Here is an 18335-nt window from a genome sequence, read left to right as displayed (position 1 = left end):
TTATAATCTTGGACAAATAACTTAAATCTTTATTAGCTCAGTTTCTTCATCTTTAAAATGGTAATACCTTCAGCCTTAGAAGGTTCTATAAAGTATGAATCAGTATGTGCATCATAAGTGGTAATTATTGATATTGCATGAGGTCAGACCAGCTTCCTCTAATCACTCTTCCTCATGACTTGATCTCTTCGGATTATCTCCTCAAAGTTTTTTGGTTGCTGTATTTAAAATAAAAAGTCAGCTGGGGCCGAGAGTAGGGGCTCACACCTGTAATCCCAGCACTTTGGGAAGCCAAGGCAGGAGGATCACCTGAAGGTCAGGAGTTCGAGACCAGCCTGTCCAACATGGTGAAACCCCGTCTCCACCAAAAATACAAAAATTAGCCACGATGGTGGTGGGTGCCTATAATCCCAGCTACTTCAGAGGCTGAGGCAGGAGAATCCCTTGAACCTGGGAGGCAGAAGTTGCAGTGAGCTGAATCATGCCACTGAACTCTAGCCTGGGCAACAGAGCATGATTCTGTCTCAAAAAAAAAAAAAAAAAAAAATGGCCAAGTGTGGTGGCTCATACCTGTAAACCCACCACTTTGGGATGCCAAGGCAGGCAGATCACATGAGCCCAGGAATTTGAGACCAGCCTGGGCAACATGGCAAAAACCTGTCTCTACAAAAAATACAAAAATTAGTCATGGTGCGTGCCTGTAGTCCCAGTGACTCAGGAGCTGAGGTGGGAGGCTCACCTGAGCCCAGGAAATCAAGGCTGCAGTGAGCCATGATCGCCACTGCACTCCAGTCTGGGCGGCAGAGCGAGTACATTTCCCTGGATGCTGAATTGTTAGGCAGCTGAATTCTTTGGCATAGTTTTTATCTGTAGCCTGCACTGGGCTCCAGGCAACTTTATACTGTAGGGCAGGGCTCAGCATACATGGTGGCCTTTTTTTGTGATCACAGCCACAACCATCTGTTTACATACTGTTTTTCGTTGCTTTCTCACTACAACAACAGAGTTGGTTAGACAGGATGACTTGCAAACCTAAAACATACACTATCTGGCCCTTTAGGAAAATGGTTTTTGATCTCTGATCTGGAAAAAGGAACCTATGAGGGAACCAGAATTGGAACAAAAAAAAGGAGATGGGGTGTCAGGTTTATCTAAATTGTTTTTGCCTATGCCTGCCTAGTTGTTTACTGGCCGATTGAGTATGGGACAAAAATATTTTTGGCTGGTTGGCTCATATTGTGAACTTGAGAAGAAGATAGTCCTGTGAATATTATTAGCAACCCATAGTGCTTAAAATTTAGGTAATGGGATTGTGACAGTTTTTTGTTTTTTTGTTTTTTGTTTTTTTTAATTTATAAATGCAGTTTAAAATTGTTCATCAGCTAATAAAGTACTGATGAGCTGTGACATTCTCATTTGGTTCCATGGTAGTATTTAACATTTGGAATTTCATTTAAGCTTTAAGGTGAAACTTCTGAGTACTAAAAATAGATATATATATAGTTTAGGTAACATAACACATTTTTAGCAACTATATAAACTTTCTAGGATCATCAGCAGAGGACTGTTGTGAAATACTAGCTTTTAAACTTTGTACCTGTTTTACAGGCGATATGAAAGGTGAGGTCTATCCATTTGGCATCGTTGGGATGGCCAACAAAGGGGATTGCCTGCAGAAAGGGGAGAGCGTCAAGTTCCAATTGTGTGTCCTGGGCCAAAATGCACAAACTATGGCTTACAACATCACACCCCTGCGTAGGGCCACAGTGGAATGTGTGAAAGATCAGGTAAGTGCCAGCATCTCTGTATCTGAATTTGATCCTTCTATGAGTTGGTAACCAGAACCTTCAAATTTTTTCAGCCAAGGGGAAATCATCAACATTCATTCGTTTTTGTATTTCTACTTTACCTTTTTTCAGTCATTTGAGGTAGCTTAATAAAAACAGTAAACTACACAAAGAAAAAAGTGACTATATTAGCAGTGAGAAAGTAAGATTGGTATTGGTAACTAACATTACGCAATGGGGAAAATAAGTTTGGGGTGAGATTTCCAGAGTAGAAGGACTGTATGGTTTTGTACACTGTTGCTTAGAGCTTCTTTTGCATATCACACAGACACAGAAACCGTGTTCGAAAGTACTTAAAAAATAAGCTTAGGGCAAACAAACAGTCTTACTACTGAGATCTCGGAAATCTGAGTCCTCATAATGTTTTTCGTCATCAGTACAGAGAATAACAACATTTTGTATGGCTGCTTCATATACTGCTATAACCCAGCTTAATTCTAGAGGGGATCCAAACAATATGTATGTTGAAGTAACAACTTCCTGATGAGTTTGCTTAAATCAAAAAGCTTAGTTCATAATGTATGAAGGAACAAGGCAACTTTTATTTGTTTGGTTCAAGTTTGTGATATAGTGAATGGCACTTTCAAATATACATTTCTTCCCTGACAGGTTTTGCCACAGGCAGCTGGACTGGAGTATCAACATTAATATCATGTTTTATACATCCTTTTATATAGGGGCAGGCATTGTGCTTCACTCAGAGTGAGGTGTGGCATGTCCTCTCTTTTTTACCTACTTTTTTTTTTTTTTTTTCCAGTTTGGCTTCATTAACTATGAAGTAGGAGATAGCAAGAAGCTCTTTTTCCATGTGAAAGAAGTTCAGGATGGCATTGAGCTACAGGCAGGAGATGAGGTGGAGTTCTCAGTGATTCTTAATCAGCGCACTGGCAAGTGCAGCGCCTGTAATGTTTGGCGAGTCTGGTGAGTTGTTGTTGTGGTTTGATTAGTAACTACCCTGGAGTGTCTCAACTTCTGTAGTCTCTGTTTTATCACATTTCTTTACTTTTCTGTGCCTTGTTTTTTCCCCTTTTGCCACTTTTTATTTACTTCCTACTTCTAGTCTAATACAAAAAGATTGTGTAGTACATGTTTTTTAAAATTTTTGCCAAATTCCTTTCCTTCCATTAAGTCATTTCTAGGTTATATGCTACTTAAAATTCTAATACTTTAGTCATCCTGATTCATAATGCCGCTTTGCTTCTCTGCCGCCCAGAGACACAGTCTCACAGTCTGACTCTGTTACCCAGGCTGTAGTGCAGTGGCGCTATCACAACTCATTGCAGCCTCAACCCCCTGGGCCTAAGCAATTCTCCCACATCAGCTTCCTGAGTAGCTGAGACTACAAGCATGCGCCACCACACCCAGCCACTTTTATTTTTTGTGGAGACATGGTCCCACTATTTTGCCCAGGCTGGTCTCAAACTTCTGGGCTCAAGTGTTCCTCCTGCCCTGTCCTCTCAAAGCACTAGGATTACAGGTGTTAGCTACCACATCTACTACCTTGTTTTTTATGCATCTGTGGAACGGGTCATTCTGATGGCATTCAAGTCTAGGGTCTGCAAATGATTCCTTCCATTCCTATTAAGCTGGAACCTTGAGTTGGGGATAATAATACATAAACAAACTTGTCTATCTTGTCTTTCTAGCTAGGTAGATGAGGCAAGAGTCCCGTCATTAAAAGTGAGTCATTTGGGCAGTTAGGTGGAAAACACACTCCTTTGCAAGTGCTTGCTGTCTGCCTACCAAGTGTGGTTTCTTCTCGTCTTTTGACTTCATTACAGTGAGGGCCCCAAGGCTGTTGCAGCTCCTCGACCTGATCGGTTGGTCAATCGCTTGAAGAACATCACTCTGGATGATGCCAGTGCTCCTCGCCTAATGGTTCTTCGTCAGCCAAGGGGACCAGATAACTCAATGGTATGAGGGCATACAAGGCTTGGGGGAGGCCAACTGATAGACCTACATACAATATGTGGTCCTATTTAAACTATAGGTCAGAAATGAAGCAGGGAGACTTGCATATTGCTTATAACTAGTTAGGACTTTCTACACATTGGTTCAGCCCGTAACCTAATGGTTGCTTACAGTAAGAAGCACATTTCTTTTCTTGATGCTCTGAAGATAGTTTAGGTAATGGGTCAGGAGGGCTTACTGTGGATTTTCTCCTCTAGAAAAGAATTAGTAGTACATAAGATGATTTAAAATAATGCTTTTGTAGTTTCATTTCGGAATAGTGAATGTACCGTGATTGTTGTGCACTCAAATCATTAACTGCAGGGTTTTTTTTTCCCCCCCACAGGGGTTTGGTGCAGAAAGAAAGATCCGTCAAGCTGGTGTCATTGACTAACCACATCCACAAAGCACATCATTAATCCACAATGATCAAGTTGGGGGGAATCTGGTGAAGGGTTCTTGAATATCTCCTTCTTCATCCCTCCCGAAATCTGAAATACTTATTCTATTGAGCTATTACACCAGTTTTAACACCTTTCTCGTGTTATGTTTAAAAAAATAAATAAATTTAAGAAAACCATTTTAAAATAATGCACAGTTGCAGCCTGGAAAACTTAAGGTGGCGCCTTATAGTATCAATTTTAGGAGCTTTATTTGGTGCATTTAACGCAACTGGTAATTGCAAAATCCACTTCGCCTGTGTTAAGTGAAAAATATAGACTGTTATCTTGTTGGCCCTATGAAATTCTGCACTTTTCATTATATACTCTACCTTCATTAATTACTTCTGGCAAGATGTTCTGCCTTAGCACTCAGTTGCGTTCTTTTTCTTTTTCTTCCTGTTCATTATGCTTTAATTCTGAGGACCATATGAGGGTAGAATATATTATCTTTTAAAAATTACAAAGATTTGTATAGGCAAACCATTTCTTAAAGTTGATGGCCAAATTTTAAAATGTTATTTTTCATATCATTTATAATCTTGTCACAATCCACTTAAAGAATTTTGGTTATATTTCAGTGAAAATTATCTTACAGAGTAGGTTTTTTTTCGTGGGTTGGGGGGTAACTTTACTACAATTAGTAAGTATGGTGCAGAATTTCATGCAAATGAGTGCCAGCAGTGTGATAATTTAAACATATTTAAACAAAAACAAAAAAATGAATGCACAAACTTGCTGCTGCTTAGATCACTGCAGCTTCTAGGACCCGGTTTCTTTTACTGATTTAAAAACAAAACAAAAAAATAAAAATAAAAAAGTTGTGCCTGAAATGAATCTTGTTTTTTTAATAAGTAGCCGCCTGGTTACTGTGTCCTGTAAAATACAGACACTTGACCCTTGGTGTAGCTTCTGTTCAACTTTATATCACGGGAATGGATGGGTCTGATTTCTTGGCCCTCTTCTTGAATTGGCCATATACAGGGTCCCTGGCCAGTGGACTGAAGGCTTTGTCTAAGATGACAAGGGTCAGCTCAGGGGATGTGGGGGAGGGCGGTTTTATCTTCCCCCTTGTCGTTTGAGGTTTTGATCTCTGGGTAAAGAGGCCGTTTATCTTTGTAAACACAAAACATTTTTGCTTTCTCCAGTTTTCTGTTAATGGCGAAAGAATGGAAGCGAATAAAGTTTTACTGATTTTTGAGACACTAGCACCTAGCGCTTTCATTATTGAAACGTCCCGTGTGGGAGGGGCGGGTCTGGGTGCGGCCTGCCGCATGACTCCTGGTTCGGAGGCCCACGTGGCCGGGGCGGGGACACAGGCGCCTGGGGCGCCGACTGATTACGTAGCGGGCGGGGCCGGAAGTGCCGCTCCCTGGTGGGGGCTGTTCATGGCGGTTCCGGGGTCTCCAACAATTTTCCCTGCTGTGGTCCTGAATCTGTCCAAAGCAGAGGCAGTGGAGCTTGAGGTAAGTTTCTCGCATGCATAGTGTTTGGCTTTGGGCTGTGGAATGTTCAGGCATTTCACTGATGCCAGAAATCGAGCAGAATCTACCAGCTGGAGACAAAGGCCTTGGGCGGGGGTCCTTCCATTTGGTGCCTACGTGGGGAGATCTTTGGAGACAGAAGGGAGAATGGGAAGGAGTTGCGGCCTGGAGGCTTCCCGCTAGAGCTGAGAAGGCTTCGGGGAGTACTAGGAAGGGGGATTTCCATTGCTTAGGCGAGGGCGGGGCCCAAGGACTGTTGAAAAATAGCCAAGGGTGGGGGTTGCTAGAAAACTGTACTCCAGAAATGTGATGCCGACATTGGTCCGGTGTTTTTGCGTTCCCGAGTCACTTTAAGAACCAAATGGCAGGTCACGCTAGGGTTTTCATTTCCATTGATTATAGAAAGCTTTAAAGTACTTTAGCTGTGGTGCTCGCCGATTAACCCTGATTACTGGTTTCCAACAGGTTCTTGCTGGTGTGAAATGACTGAGTACAAACTGGTGGTGGTTGGAGCAGGTGGTGTTGGGAAAAGTGCACTGACAATCCAGCTAATCCAGAACCACTTTGTAGATGAATATGATCCCACCATAGAGGTGAGGCCCAGTGGTAGCCCGCTGACCTGACCCTGTCTCTCACTTGTCAGATCATCTTTACCTATATTCTTTATTAAAGGAATAAGAGGAGAGAAAGTAAAAGTTATTTTGGGTACTACATTCAGTTATGCAATAAGCTTAACGTGTTTATAGAGAACAGTTCATTTTTATTAGCTGCTGAAGTTTCTAAAACGTCCAGTTTTTAACAGTTCTGTAAACTTGCAAACTCAGTGTTGAGTTCATTCGTGAGTTTCTTCATATATGACAGCTCTATTACATGAGAAAAACAGGCCATAGTAGCGAGACTGTATGGGAGATAATAGGATGGAGATAAAGGATTCAGAGATCTGAGTGTTCTTCAGTATTTATTTATTAGCTAGTTGAAGCAGCTGAGACCAGATGATTGGAGTAGCAAGAACTTGAGATTTTTAGTCTTTATGCCTAGGATTTTGGTCCCTGTTTGCAGTTTGTTTAGTTGTGTGATATTGAGCAAATGAATCTCTCTCAACCTCATTTTCCTCATGTATTATCATAAACTTGTCCTGCCTACCACACAGGGATGTTATGGAAAGTTAATATATTTAAGTTATTTATGAATGGTAAAGTACTATGTAATGGTACTTAGAGATTCTATTGTATTGTGAGGGTTCATGGTACAGATTGTCTTCAGTAAGTGGCATCTAAGGCTCTTTAAATAAAGGGTTTTGCCGGACGCGGTGGCTCACGCCTGTAATCCCAGCACTTTGGGAGGCGGAGGCGGGCAGATCACGACGTCAGGAGTTCAAGACCAGCCTGATCAACATGGTGAAACCCCATCTCTACTAAAAATACAAAAATTAGCTGGGTGTGGTGGCACGCACCTGTAATCTCAGCTACTCAGGAGGCTGAGGCAGGAGAATCGCTTGAACCGGAGGCAGAGGGTGCAGTGAGTCGAGATCACGCCACAGCCCTTCAGCCTGGGCGACACAGGGAGACTCCTTCTCAAAAAATAAATGAATAAATAAATAGATAAATAAACAAATGGTTTTGTAATTTTGTTCAGTTTAGAAATGCCTAACTTTAGAGATTATTTTAATCAACACCTGGCCTCCCTACCATGTGGCTACTAGTGTTTAATTGATGCAAACTAACTATAAAAAAATTGGTTGCTAACCCTTGGCAAAATCTTTATTTCCAGCTTAACAGCTTTAATATTTTACATGAAATGTTTAATATTTTAATTAAATATTTTTAAATGTTTGATTTATTGAGCAATTTACATAAGTAAAATTCATAAATTTTGTGTCTAGAACCCAGTGCTTTTTGCGTTTTTATGTAGTCATGTAGCTACCACCCAGATAACCGCATAGAGCACTTCCAATACTCCAGAGACTTCTCCAAGTGTGATGACATTAAAATACAAGTAAAGGGCCTGTTGCCATAAAACCAAAATGAAAGTTTTTTTTTTATATGATCTATGCCTGTCTGTCTTCCTGAGAAATTAATCATAACTATACCTTGTTTGGAACCTTTAAGAATTTGATTCAGGAATATTTCCCAAAGGTACGTCTGTCATGAGAAAAAAAATATTTAGTGTTATAACCTTCTCTGAAACAAAAGGTATTTGTTTATTTAGTCATAAACACAAATGATGTATATAGGGCCAGGTTATAATTGGTGAAGGTATGTTTAGATTTCTTAAAGTAAAATAAACAGCACAAATAAAATAGTACAGTTCATAGCTTAGTGAAATACACTAGGTACCTAATCTGTAGCCTCCTGGCTGCAGTAGAGTTGTCATTTGAGTTACCGTGTTTTTTTAATCTTTTCCAGGAACAGAGTGACCATCTTTATTTTCTGCAGGCATATAGAATTTGGTGGGTTTTCTTTTACATAGGGTGATATTGGATACTTTTTGTTTGTGATTTTATATTAGCAATTTGAGGGACAAACCAGATAGGCAGAAATGGGCTTGAATAGTTAGAGGCTTATTTGACCTTGACAATAGCATTGCATTCCCTGTGGTTTTTAATAAAAATTGAACCTCCCTCCTTCCCTTACCCTCCACACCCGCAGGATTCTTACAGAAAACAGGTGGTTATAGATGGTGAAACCTGTTTGTTGGACATACTGGATACAGCTGGACAAGAAGAGTACAGTGCCATGAGAGACCAATACATGAGGACAGGCGAAGGCTTCCTCTGTGTATTTGCCATCAATAATAGCAAGTCATTTGCGGATATTAACCTCTACAGGTACTAGGAGCATTGTTTTCTCTGAAAGGATGATCTTTGTGTTCTGAAGCTTTATAGGGAAATGAGGTTAACACACTAGGGAAGATAGAGCTTTTTAATTACAGGAAGAGTTGGTTTTAGGTTGTTTGACATTGAGAATCTAGGGTAATTACTGAAAGTTAATACTGGAATTTATTTTGCATAATATACTGTTACTATAATGTTTGATAATACATAAGTGAAGCTTGCTACTGGGAACAACTCGGAACCAGAGTTGTTGTAATTGGAGATCACAAAGGAATTTCAGAGAGGAAAACATCTCCAAGAAACATCTTTCACTATGTAATGGAAAAGATGGGCCAGGCACAGTGGCTCGCACCTGGAATGTCAGTGCTCTGGGATGCCAAGGCGGGAGGATCACTTTGAGCCCAGGAGTTGGAGACCAGCTTGGGCAACAGAGCAAGACCCTTTCTCTACAAAAATAAAAATAAAAAAATTAGTCACACATGGTGGCAGCTACTCGGGAGGCAGAGGTTGGAGGATCACGTGAGCTCAGGAGGTCGAGGCATGCTCACTCCACTGCACTGCTGCACTCCAGCCTAATCAACAGAGCAAGATTCTGTCTCCATAAAAAATTAAAAATAAAAAACAAAATGATAAAAAAAAGTAAATAGGGAGTACATAAAGATGAAAACAAAGCAAAGGAACATAAAGATAGACTTTGTCCATAGAACCATAAAGTTTCAAAGCTAGATTGGACCATAAAAATTCTAGTACAATATTCTTATTTTGCAGAATCAGAAAGAGTTCAGAAGGTGGTTTGTTAGGTTTTGGAGTCAGGATTGTTATTAGTAGCAGAGCCGGGACCAAAAACCCAAAGCTCCTTTTTCTTAGCACAGTGTTCTTAAACAGAGTAATATAATGGTTAAGAATAGGAATTCGGGCCGGGCGCGGTGGCTCAAGCCTGTAATCCCAGCACTTTGGGAGGCCGAGGCGGGTGGATCACAAGGTCAGGAGATCGAGACTATCCTGGCTAACATGGTGAAACCCCGTCTCTACTAAAAATACAAAAAACTAGCCGGGCGCGGTAGCGGGCGCCTGTAGTCCCAGCTACTTGGGAGGCTGAGGCGGGAGAATGGCGTGAACCCGGGGGGCGGAGCTTGCAGTGAGCCGAGATTGCGCCACTGCACTCCAGCCTGGGAGACACTGTGAGACTCCGTCTCAAAAAAAAAAAAAAAAAAGAATAGGAATTCTACCTGGATTGAAACCTAGCTCTATTTAAATAATAATACCTACCTTATAGAGTTGTTGTGAAGATTACAGTTTTAATAAATATGCAAATCACTCAGAGTAGTGCCTGGCACACAGTAAATGCAACTTAAGTGTTCTGCCTAAAGACTTGAGTCTTGGCTTATTTCCTGTCCATGTGAAGATGTCTGCTCTCAAAAGCAGATTGGTCCAAAACTGAATTCAAGTGTTCTTTTCCTAACCTGTTGTACTTCCCATTTTTATTGTCTAAAAGTAATAGCAGTACTTAATAAAATGCCCACACTTGGTGACGTGCATCTAATAAATGTTTGTTGAATTTCTAGAAGTCATTTCTTTCTTACAAGAAATTTGTTCATTTTTCTGTATGCCTTACCTCAAACCAAAGAGTATTTAAAACATCTTATGAAAATGCATACAGTAGAGCAAGATAAAATTAATGAAAAATAGGCTTAAGTGAGACCAAAAAAATAAGGGTAAAGGAAATAAAACAAATTTAGGAATGAGCATATTATGTGATTGTGCATGAAGCTCCAATGACTTTCTAAAGGTGGACTACAATTTGGTCACTGTTGTGAAAAGGAAAGTAGCCAACTGAAAGATTCAGTATCTGTATGCTGAAAGCAGTTAAGTTGCTCAGAAGAAGCAGAATTATATTGCTACTAGAAGGAAATTTTCCCATGGATCCTCAAAGAGGCTTGTTTAATGTAAAAATCACTAGTAACCTAACAGTGACATGGTCCAGGTGCTTTAGGCTGTCTTATCCCTTAATGTAGGCTACTGCCATCAAGCATAGTTTTGCAAACAGCCAATAGAGTGTAGTTCAGATCCATGATCTTGTGGGTAATCCAGGGGTAGAGTCTAGAACAGTACTGTGCAGTATGTAGTTATTTACAGTTAATTAAGATTAAATAAAATTTTAAAATTAGTTCCTTGACCACCAAATGCTCAATAGCTACTAGTGGCTACCATGTTGAACAGTACAGATATAGACCATTTCCATCATCACATAAAGTACTGTTGGATTGTGTTGGTCAAGACAGTCTAAAGCAATAGTTTCCCAGGTGTGGTGTGTCTTACATGTCATTGAAGGGGGCGTTGTCAGGAGTTCTAGATGCTTCAGCCTCCCTTTACTAAGAGCAGTTCTTAGTTTTCTGTTGTATAGGTTGGGCTTCCAGATACAATGTTTTGTTTTAGTTTTCCTTTTTTTTTTTCTTTTCTTTTCTTTTTTTTTTTTTTGAGACTGAGTTTCGCTCTTGTTGCCCAAGCTGGAGTACAATGGTGCGATCTCGGCTCACTGCAACCTCCGCCTCCCGGGTTTGAGAGATTCTCCTGCCTCAGCTTCCTAAGTAGCTGGAATTACAGGCGTCCACCACCATGCCCGGCTAGTTTTTTTTTTTTTTTTTTTTTAGTAGAGATGGGGTTTCACCATGTTGGCTGGACTGGTTTCAAACTCCTGACCTCAGGTGATCCACTCACCTCGGCCTCCCAGAGTGCTGGGATTACAGGTGTTAGCCACCGTGCCCAGCCTGTTTTAGTTTTTTTGAGGAGGAGTCTCCCTCTGTTGCCCAAGCCAGAGTGCGGTGACATGACACTCTCAGGGCTCAACCTCTCAGGGATCTAGGGATCCTCCCACCTCAGCTTCCCGAATAGCTGGAACCACAGGCACATGTGCCACCATGCCCAGCTAATTTTTGTATTTTTTGTAGAAGCAAGGTTTCACCAGGTTACCCAGGCTGGTCTCAGACTCCTAGGTCAAGTGGTCCTCCCACCTCAATCTCCCAGAGTGCTAAGACTATAGGTGGGAGTCACCATGCCCAGCTTCATCTATAATTTGTTTGAAGAAAATGTTTGAGCACCACCCATCTTCAAAAGTGATAGATTGCCTTCCATTAAATACTGTCACGCCAGTTATTAGCAGCAGTGAGCTTCACTTTTTATACTTTAGACCTTAATCTAAGGAGTGATTTCTAGTTGCCAATTAAATCCAGAGCCAAGTTCTTTGGAGAATCCAGGAGCCTAACTAGGGCATCTGTCAGGATAAAATACCTATCCACTTCCAGTAGAAGGTGAGCTTGTACTTATGGCTTCCTGATGGCTGTTGCATCAAGTCTAAAGCAGTCTCCTTGATATACAACGTCTTCTCTAAGTGGTAGAAAAAAGCAAAAATACTAGAAGTTAATAGGGCTACATAAAATTTGCTAATTTCTTTTTTGCCCTAGCCATTTATTCCTTCCTGAAATCTTGTCTTTCTTTCTCTTGCTCTTTCTCTCTCTCTCTCTTTCCTTTTCTTTTTTTTTTTTCTTTTCTTTTCTTTCTTCCCTTTCTTTTCTTTCTTTTTTCCTGCTGCCCAGGCTGGAGTGCAGTGGAACAATTATGGCTCACTGCAGCCTCGACCTTTCTGGGCCCAGGTGATCCTCCCACCTCAGTCTCCCAATTAGCTGGGACTACAGGCATGCGCCACCACACCCAGCTATAATGTGTGTGTGTGTGTGTGTGTGTGTGTATGTGTGTGTGTGTATACATTTTTTTTTTTTTTTTTTTGACAGGTGGGGATGGAGTCTCACTCTGTTGCCCAGGCTAGAGTGTAGTGGCGTGATCGTGGCTCGCTGCAATCTTCGCCTCCCGGGTTCAAGCGAGTCTCCTGCCTCAGCTTCCCGAGTAGCTGGGACTACAGGTGCCTGCCACCACACCTGGCTAATTTTTGTATTTTTAGTAGAGATGGGGTTTCACTCTATTGGCCAGATTGGTCTTGAACTCCTGACCTTGTGATCCGCCCACCTCAGCCAAAGTGCTGGGATTACAGGTGTGAGCCACTGCACCTGGCCCAATTTTTATATTTTTTGTAGAGACCGGGTTTTGCCATGTTGCCCAGGCTAATCTCAGAACTCCTGGGTTCTAGCAATCTGCCCTCCTCAGCCTCCCAAAGTGCTGAGATTACAGGCATGAGCCACTGCACCCAGCCTAATCTTGTTTTTCTTATATTCTGATAATATATTCCCGTTTTTAGGGAGCAGATTAAGCGAGTAAAAGACTCGGATGATGTACCTATGGTGCTAGTGGGAAACAAGTGTGATTTGCCAACAAGGACAGTTGATACAAAACAAGCCCACGAACTGGCCAAGAGTTACGGGATTCCATTCATTGAAACCTCAGCCAAGACCAGACAGGTATGGTACAGCTTTCAGCATTTGTGCAACAGTTTGCTCTAGGCGAGAGAACATCAGTTGATTAACTCTGGTAGAGATGTGATCCATGTTCATATTCTTTGTTATGCATTTTTTTCTTTTCTTCTTTTTTAGGCACAGTCTCACTCTGTCTTCTAAGCTGGAGTGCAGTGGTGCAATTTTAGCTCACTGCAGCCTCCGTCTCCTGGATTCAAGTGATTCTCCTGCCTCAGCCTCCCAAGTAGCTGGGGCTACGGGCGCATCATCATGCCTGGCTAATTTTTGTGCTTTTAGTAGAGATGGGGTTTTACCATGTTGCCCAGGCTGGTCTCGAACTCCTGGCCTCAAGTGATCCTCCCACCTGGACCTCCCAAAGTGCTGGGATTACAGGCGTGAGCCACCACGCCCGGCCTGTTGTTAGGCATTTTTAATAGTGTTCTTTTTTTTAATCGCTTGTTTAAACCCAAAATGAATGTATTAATAGTCTATTATGGCATGTTTACTCCTGCATTAACATCCACAAATATTTCTTCTGAAGATCCTTGACTAAAAATATTTATAAACATTAGTTATTTCTCTGTCAAAACCAGCCCCTGTTTAGGGCTTAAGTCTCCTGAATGGAGTCTTTAGTTTAATGTAGTTTTGTTCTGTATGTCTCACATTACCCTTTTCCTTTGCCTGAATGTTTATTTGGCAAAAATGTGCCATTTTTCTATCAGCCTGTTCATGTGATTCAATAGGAATGTGAAATTTAGTGTTCTCTTCCTTAAATCATCATATTTTATTTTATCAGCTATTCATTATGTAATTGGAATCTTATGTCCACATAAAGAGATACAAGTGCAAGAGAGCTTACAATTTGGATTGTGTCCGTTGAGTTAGCTCTCTCATTTTTTTTCATTTTTTCCTTTTATAGGGTGTTGAAGATGCTTTTTACACACTGGTAAGAGAAATACGCCAGTACCGAATGAAAAAACTCAACAGCAGTGATGATGGGACTCAGGGTTGTATGGGATTACCATGTGTGGTGATGTAACAAGGTAAGCATATGGTTTCTTGGCATAATTATAAATCTTAGTATTTAGTATTGGTCAATTTTTGGAGGAGTGTTAGTGTTATCGTCTATATGTTATTTGAGCTTCTGCCTATTCTTTACTGCATATTTTCCATATGGCATCCTTTCTGAAAGTACTGAGGTCTAAAGTATTTAAAACATTTGATTATTCTACAGGTATCTTTATATTTTTGCTAACATTAGAAATTATAAGACATTATTTATGAAATGTAGGCATACCCTATTCCTGGCAATGACCAGGAATTTGAAGGATCACTACTTTGAAACTAGATAATAATGACATGGTTTGTGTTCTTTGTTTACAGATACTTTTAAAGTTCTATCAGAAAAGAGCCACTTTCAAGGTAGGACAAGTTTGGAAATGTATTCTCATTCCTGTTAATTTCATATACTTGTTTTTCTTATACTCTGAATGTGTCACTTATACAAATTCTGTTTTTATTTCAGCTGCACTGACACCCTGGTCCTGACTTCCCTGGAGGAGAAGTATTCCTGTTGCTATCTTCAGTCTCACAGAGAAGCTCCTGCTACTTCCCCAGCTCTCAGTAGTTTAGTACAGTACTCTCTATTTGAGAAGTTCTCAGAATAACTACCTCCTCACTTGGCTGTCTGACCAGAGAAATGCACCTCTTGTTACTCCCTGTTATTTTTCTGCCCTGGGTTCTTCCACAGCACAAACACACCTCTGCCACCCCAGGTTTTTCATCTGAAAAGCAGTTCATGTCTGAAACAGAGAACCAAACCGCAAACGTGAAATTCTGTTGAAAACAGTGTCTTGAGCTCTAAAGTAGCAACTGCTGGTGATTTTTTTTTTCTTTTTACTGTTGAACTTAGAACTATGCTAATTTTTGGAGAAATGTCATAAATTACTGTTTTGCCAAGAATATAGTTATTATTGCTGTTTGGTTTGTTTATAATGTTTTCGGCTGTATTCTCTAAACTGGCATCTGCTCTAGATTCATAAATACAAAAATGAATACTGAATTTTGAGTCTATCCTAGTCTTCACTACTTTGACATAATTAAATCCAACTTTCACAGTGAAGTGCCTTTTTCCTAGAAGTGGTTTGTAGACTTCCTTTATAATATTTCAATGGAATAGATGTCTCAAAAATCCTTATGCATGAAATGAATGTCTGAGATACTTCTGTGACTTATCAACCATTGAGGGAAAGCTATATCTATTTGAGAGCAGATGCCATTTTGTACATGTATGAAGTTGGTTTTCCAGAGGCCTGTTTTGGGGCTTTCCCAGGAGAAAGATGAAACTGAAAGCATATGAGTAATTTCACTTAATTTTTACCTAATCTCCACTTTTTTCATAGGTTACTACCTATACAATGTATGTAATTCGTTTCCTCTAGCTTACTGATAAACCTACTATTCAATGAACTTCCATTTGTATTCAAATTTGGGTCATACCAGAACGCTCTACATTTGCAGGTGTTCAAATATTGTAAAACTTTGGTGCATTGTTATTTAATAGCTGTGATCAGTGATTTTCAAACCTCAAATATAGTATATTAACAAATTACATTTTCACTGTATATCATGGTATCTTAATGATGTATATAATTGCCCTCAATCCCCTTCTCACCCCATCTTCTACAGCTTCCCCCACAGCAGGAGGGGCTTGATTATTTCAGTTGAGTAAAGCATGGTGCTAATGGACCAGGGTCACAGTTTCAAAACTTGAACAATCCAGTTAGCATCACAGAGAAAGAAATTCTTCTACATTTGCTCATTGCACCATTGACTCCAACTAGTACTTTTGCTGGGTGCCTGTAGTTAGCCCTGCAAGGAAAGAAGAGATCAGTTAGCACAAACCCTTTACCATGACTGGAAAACTCGGTATCACGTATTTAAACCTTTTTTTTTCTTTTAACCATGTAGAAACTCTAAATTAAGCCAATATTCTCATTTGAGAATGAGGATGTCTCAGCTGAAAAATGTTTTAAATTTTCTTTACTCATAATGTTCTTTGAAGGGTTTAAAACAAGATGTTGATTAAGCTGATGAGTTTGCTCAAAACAGGAAGTTGAAATTGTTGAGACAGGAATGGAAAATATAATTAATTGATAGTTACAAGGATTTGGAGGCTTGGCATTTTCATTTGCAGATAATACCCTGGTAATTCTCATGAAAAACAGACTTGGATAACTTTTGATAAAAGACTAATTCCAAAATGGCCACTTTGTTCCTGTCTTTAATATCTAAATACTTACTGAGGTCCTACATCTTCTGTATTAGGAATTTTCATTTATTAAGCAAATGTCATATTACCTTGAAATTCAGAAAAGAAGAAACATATACTGTGCCCAGAGTATAATGAACCTGGAGAGTTGTGCTCCTTACTGCTAATTCTGGGAGCTTTCACAGTACTATCATCATTTGTAAACAGAAATTCTGCTTTTCTGTTTCTGCTCCTTCTGGAGCGGTGTTACTCTGTAATTTTCCTGAGGCTTATCACCTCAGTCATTTTTTTTTTTTTTTGTTTTAGTGTCTGTGACTGGCAGTGTGATTCTTTTTCTTAAAAATCTATTAAATTTGATGTCAAATTAGGGAGAAGGATACTCATCTTGGGCTCCTGTGCCAATAGCCCTTGTATGTATATACTTACAGTTTTCTCAAGTATGTTCTAAGCACAGAAGTTTCTAAATGGGGCCAAAATTCAGACTTGAGTATGTTCTTTGAATAGCTTCTTAAGAAGTTACAATTAGCCGGGTATGGTAGCCCATGCCTGTAGTCCCAGCTACTTGAGAGGCTGAGGCAGGAGAATCACTTGAACCCAGGAGGTGGAGGTTACAGTGAGCGGAGATCATGCCACCACACTCCAGCCTGGGTGACAGAGTGAGACTTGTCTCCAAAAAAAAAAAAAGTTACACCTAGGTGTGAATTTTGGCACAAAGGAGTAACAAACTATAGTTAAAAGCTGAATAACTTCAGTGTGATGTAAAATGTGATTTTTAGGCTATGTTTGTGATTGCTGAAAATAATTCTAGTTTACCTCAAAATCCTTCTCTTTCCCCAGATTTAAGTGCCTGGCCAGCTGTCATAAGTTACATATTCCTTTTGGTTTTTTTAAAGGTTACATGTTCAAGAGTGTGAAAATAAGATGTTCTGTCTAAAGGCTACCATGCCTGGTCTGTAAATGAACCTGTTAAATGCTGTGTTTGCTCCAACAGCTTACTATAGAACGTTACTTAATACAATATCATACTTACTACAATTTTCACTATAGGAGTGTAATAGGTAAAGTTAATCTCTATTTTAGTGGGCCCATGTTTAGTCTTTCACCATCCTTTAAACTGCTGTGAATTTTTTTGTCATGACTTGAAAGCAAGGATAGAGAAACACTTTAGACATATCTGGAGTTTTTTCCCATTCCAGAACTTGTGAGCATAATCATATTTGCTTTATATTTATAGTCATGAACTCCTAAGCTGGCAGCTACAACCAAGAACCAAAAAGTGGTGCATTCTGCTTCTTGTAATTCATCTCTGCTAATAAATTATAAGAAGCAAGGAAAATTAGGGAAAATATTTTATTTGGATGGTTTCTATAAACAAGGGACTATAATTCTTGTACATTATTTTTCATCTTTGCTGTTTCTTTGAGCAGTCTAATGTGCCACACAATTATCTAAGGTATTTGTTTTCTATAAGAATTGTTTTAAAAGTATTCTTGTTACCAGAGTAGTTGTATTATATTTCAAAATGTAAGATGATTTTTAAAAGCCTGAGTACTGACCTAAGATGGAATTGTATGATGAACTCTACTCTGGAGGGAGGGGAGGGTGTCCGTGGAAGTTGTAAGACTTCTATTTTTTTGTGCCATCAAATATAGGTAAAAATAATTGTGCAATTCTGCTGTTTAAACAGGAACTATTGGCCTCCTTGGCCCTAAATGGAAGGGCTGATATTTTAAGTTGATTATTTTATTGTAAATTAATCCAACCTAATTCTTTTTAATTTGGTTGAATGTTTTTCTTGTTAAATGATGTTTAAAAAATAAAAACTGGAAGTTCTTGGCTTAGTCGTAATTCTTATATTCACTAAAGCGCTAATACTAATTTCAAACTTTTGGATGTGACATTTGGAAGTGTTGGAATATCTGAGTTCCTTGTTTCATCATAATATAAAATATATCAAAGCCTGCTTTAAAGTATTACCCTGCGGATGATTCATAGCTATTTGTCAAATTTGCATACATTAAGATGTCATTGGAGCTCTTTTGTCTCGTTTTTGCATTACTGCACAATCTAGCAATCTTGGTATAGGTGGAGGAGCATTGATGCTAGG

The 18335-nt window shown here is 39.7% G+C and overlaps 2 protein-coding genes across 9 annotated transcripts in view; both read left to right on the top strand.

The window, feature by feature from the left end:
* The window catches only part of CSDE1 (cold shock domain containing E1), a 40384-nt gene extending 34939 nt beyond the window's left edge, over positions 1 to 5445 (top strand). For 3 of the 7 annotated variants that reach the window (XM_003892436.3, XM_003892438.3, XM_003892439.3), the window contains 4 exons: positions 1609 to 1787; positions 2605 to 2768; positions 3629 to 3761; positions 4144 to 5445. In XM_003892436.3, the coding sequence (XP_003892485.1) occupies positions 1609 to 1787; positions 2605 to 2768; positions 3629 to 3761; positions 4144 to 4191 (524 nt within the window). In that variant the 3' untranslated portion in view covers positions 4192 to 5445. The remainder of the gene's footprint in view (positions 1 to 1608; positions 1788 to 2604; positions 2769 to 3628; positions 3762 to 4143) is intronic. The other 4 variants (XM_003892437.4, XM_009215974.2, XM_021922490.2 and 1 more) reach the window with 2 other exon arrangements.
* Positions 4991 to 18072, top strand: NRAS (NRAS proto-oncogene, GTPase). 2 transcript variants are annotated; one of them, XM_009215999.2, is made up of 7 exons: positions 4991 to 5703; positions 6187 to 6314; positions 8370 to 8548; positions 12804 to 12963; positions 13877 to 14000; positions 14341 to 14379; positions 14483 to 18072. In XM_009215999.2, the coding sequence occupies exons 2-5, from the start codon at positions 6204 to 6206 to the stop codon at positions 13994 to 13996; spliced, it is 570 nt and encodes a 189-aa protein (XP_009214263.1). In that variant the 5' UTR covers positions 4991 to 5703; positions 6187 to 6203; the 3' UTR covers positions 13997 to 14000; positions 14341 to 14379; positions 14483 to 18072. The 2 variants fall into 2 exon arrangements, with proteins under 2 accessions (XP_009214263.1, XP_021778185.1); XM_021922493.2 differs by lacking the exon at positions 6187 to 6314 and having other exon boundaries at positions 5407 to 5703.
* The last annotated feature ends 263 nt before the right edge of the window (positions 18073 to 18335 follow it).

The sequence above is a fragment of the Papio anubis genome, chromosome 1 (genome assembly GCF_008728515.1).
Source record: "Papio anubis isolate 15944 chromosome 1, Panubis1.0, whole genome shotgun sequence".
NCBI lineage: Eukaryota > Metazoa > Chordata > Mammalia > Primates > Cercopithecidae > Papio > Papio anubis.
The sequence above is the reverse complement of the archived record's forward strand: the minus strand, read 5'-3'. Positions and strand labels throughout refer to the sequence as shown.